Here is a 2,223-nt window from a genome sequence, read left to right on the forward strand (position 1 = left end):
AAAAAAAAAAAGAGGATCTTACTTGGTGATGGATGAGCCTGTTCAGAGGGTGATCCAGTAGTCTTTTGAGCCTGGGCTGTGAGGAGATGGGGGTTATTGGCTGGAGTCCCACAGTTGAACTGTATGGTAGCAGTAGTTGGAGAGAGCCTAGGCAGATGGTAAGGCCCAGAGATAAGGGTCAGGAGAGATTATATGGGGGAGATTCTCTCCTGGAGAACTTGATATCAGAGGCCTAGCCTCTGGAGGTGAGCCAGTATTGACCAATGAGCCACATGCATTGTGCTCTTAAAGTCCCACCCCACTGAATAAGCCTGGCCTCTGGCTGATTTCCCTAAGGTGGGCTAATATCTCTGAAACCCATGCCCATCTTTCTGTCTCCTGACCTGCAAAGCCCAACGACTCTGCCTTCTACCTGAGGCCAGCCTCTATGAATTCTTAGGATTCCAGATTCTGTACCTGCTCTGGGGACCAGGAATGGGTCCTTCTTCACTGCTGCTGCTGCTGGAGGCCTCATCTCCACTGGGTAGCTTGGCTTGGGAGCAAGGTTGACCAGAACTCTTCTCCCCCACCAAGCTCCCTGCTTGGGAGGCCTGAGAGTTTAGCACAATGTACTTGTACTTTTTCCAGTTGCAGGCTTTGGGATCTGGGCTGGCTGGACTTGGGGGACCTTGACTGCAGCTTCGAGACTCAGTTGGTGGATCTGGGTGTCCTTCAGAGCGCCTGGGACTGCCTGGTGGAGGGGCCGTTGGGGGCAGGGGGGGTTCTGCTTCCAGTGGTTGCATGGAGATGCCCAGAGGTTCATAGCTGTGAAAAGTGTGATGGACATTAGTGCCATTTCTTAATTTCTGCCTTGTCCTTGACACTTGGGGCATCACCTCACCCACGGAGAACACCGAGTCTGGGCTCCCTCACCTGGCCTGGATGAAGCGGTGACATGCCTGGACCACGTGTTCCATCTGCAAGTAGGTGGCAGCCGCAAGAACGGCTGGTGCAGTGGTGGGAGAGAGCCGCAGGCGCGAAGTATACATGAAGTCCAGAAGAGTAGTGAAGCCTCTCGCTTCAGGGCCCCCGGGTAGAGAAAGCACGTCCACCCCCACTCCCGCTCGGCCCCGAAAAATTGAATAGAAGAAGCCACTGGAGAGAGGGCAGGTATGTCATGATAGGGGCTGGGGAACCAAGGGCGACTAGCTTCGCTTTAAAATCCCCACTCCCTCGAAGTCCCCTCCTCTTCATTATCACCCGAAGTCCCCTCCTCTTCATTATCACCCGGCTCCTAATTCCACGATAGTCCGCCTCAGGGTTCTGGGCTTCTAGGAGCATTGGCTCCGGATTCCTTCCTAACGGCCTTAGGTCTCTACTCCTTTCCTTTGGCCCCACCCCACTCCCAGGGGCCCCACCCCTCGAACCTGCAAGCGATGAGAACTGCCTTGTGCGCCCGGAGGGGTTGCCCGCCAACTAGCAGCGTGACGTCAGTGAGGATCCCGCGCAGGCGCAGCTGGTTCAGATTGCCCAGCACGTCGGAGGAGTGGCGAGTGAACTCGCGGACGTAGCCCAGCGCTCCCTCCGTGGTAGCTGTAGAACCCATGGCGACATGGGCCTGCAGATGCCATGGATAGGCTCAGGGATCTAGGCCGTCCTAAGACGCTTCCCTTCTCTGTTTGCCTTTTCCTCCTGAGGTGCAGATAGAGCCGGTGCCTCCAGCCTCCAACGCCAGCACACGCAGCATTACTTTTAATTCATCCTGTTCATTCTGTCCTCAGCTACACAGTCACTGTCTTCCCTGTTCTAGATCCCACACCAGTTGGAGCCAGTTCGCACACTGTCGCCTTGTTAACAGGCAAGCGTGGAGAATCCAGAGCCTAGCGCCCTTAGTTTGACTCCTAGCGCCCCTCCAGCAGCCCTACTCCCCTCTATTTCGTTGCGCGCTCAAATCTCAGGTGTCCGACCCTTCCTAGACACCCCACGCGACCAGCGGTCCACACCCCTCCAAATCCCAGTCAAATCTCTCTTCAAGAGAGTTTGAGTTGAATTTCAACTATGGAATTCTGCTATTTCTATCTAGTCCCCAAACCCTACTTTAGCCCAAGTTCTGGGATTCAAGTCTTACAACTGTCAACAAGCCCCACCCTTTTCAAGGACCCAGAAGTTTGGCTCCCTCAGTCTCACGATCTTACCCCCGTCCTGCAGGGGCTTCAGCTTCTCTTCTTAAGGGGGGCGGGGTCT

General features: G+C 55.2%; 1 protein-coding gene across 1 annotated transcript in view; it reads right to left on the reverse strand.

Annotated features, from left to right (window-relative positions):
- BCL6B (B cell CLL/lymphoma 6B) overlaps positions 1–2,223 on the reverse strand; it is a 4,876-nt gene extending 2,653 nt beyond the window's left edge. Inside the window, exons 1-5 of the mRNA XM_003791184.2 lie at positions 2,175–2,223; positions 1,407–1,597; positions 913–1,134; positions 457–804; positions 23–147 (exon numbers count right to left, since the gene is read on the reverse strand). Coding sequence (XP_003791232.1) covers positions 23–147; positions 457–804; positions 913–1,134; positions 1,407–1,585 — 874 coding nt within the window. The 5' untranslated portion in view covers positions 1,586–1,597; positions 2,175–2,223. The remainder of the gene's footprint in view (positions 1–22; positions 148–456; positions 805–912; positions 1,135–1,406; positions 1,598–2,174) is intronic.

Source organism: Otolemur garnettii, unplaced genomic scaffold (genome assembly GCF_000181295.1).
Source record: "Otolemur garnettii isolate 467f Iridium unplaced genomic scaffold, OtoGar3 scaffold00046, whole genome shotgun sequence".
Classification (NCBI taxonomy): domain Eukaryota; kingdom Metazoa; phylum Chordata; class Mammalia; order Primates; family Galagidae; genus Otolemur; species Otolemur garnettii.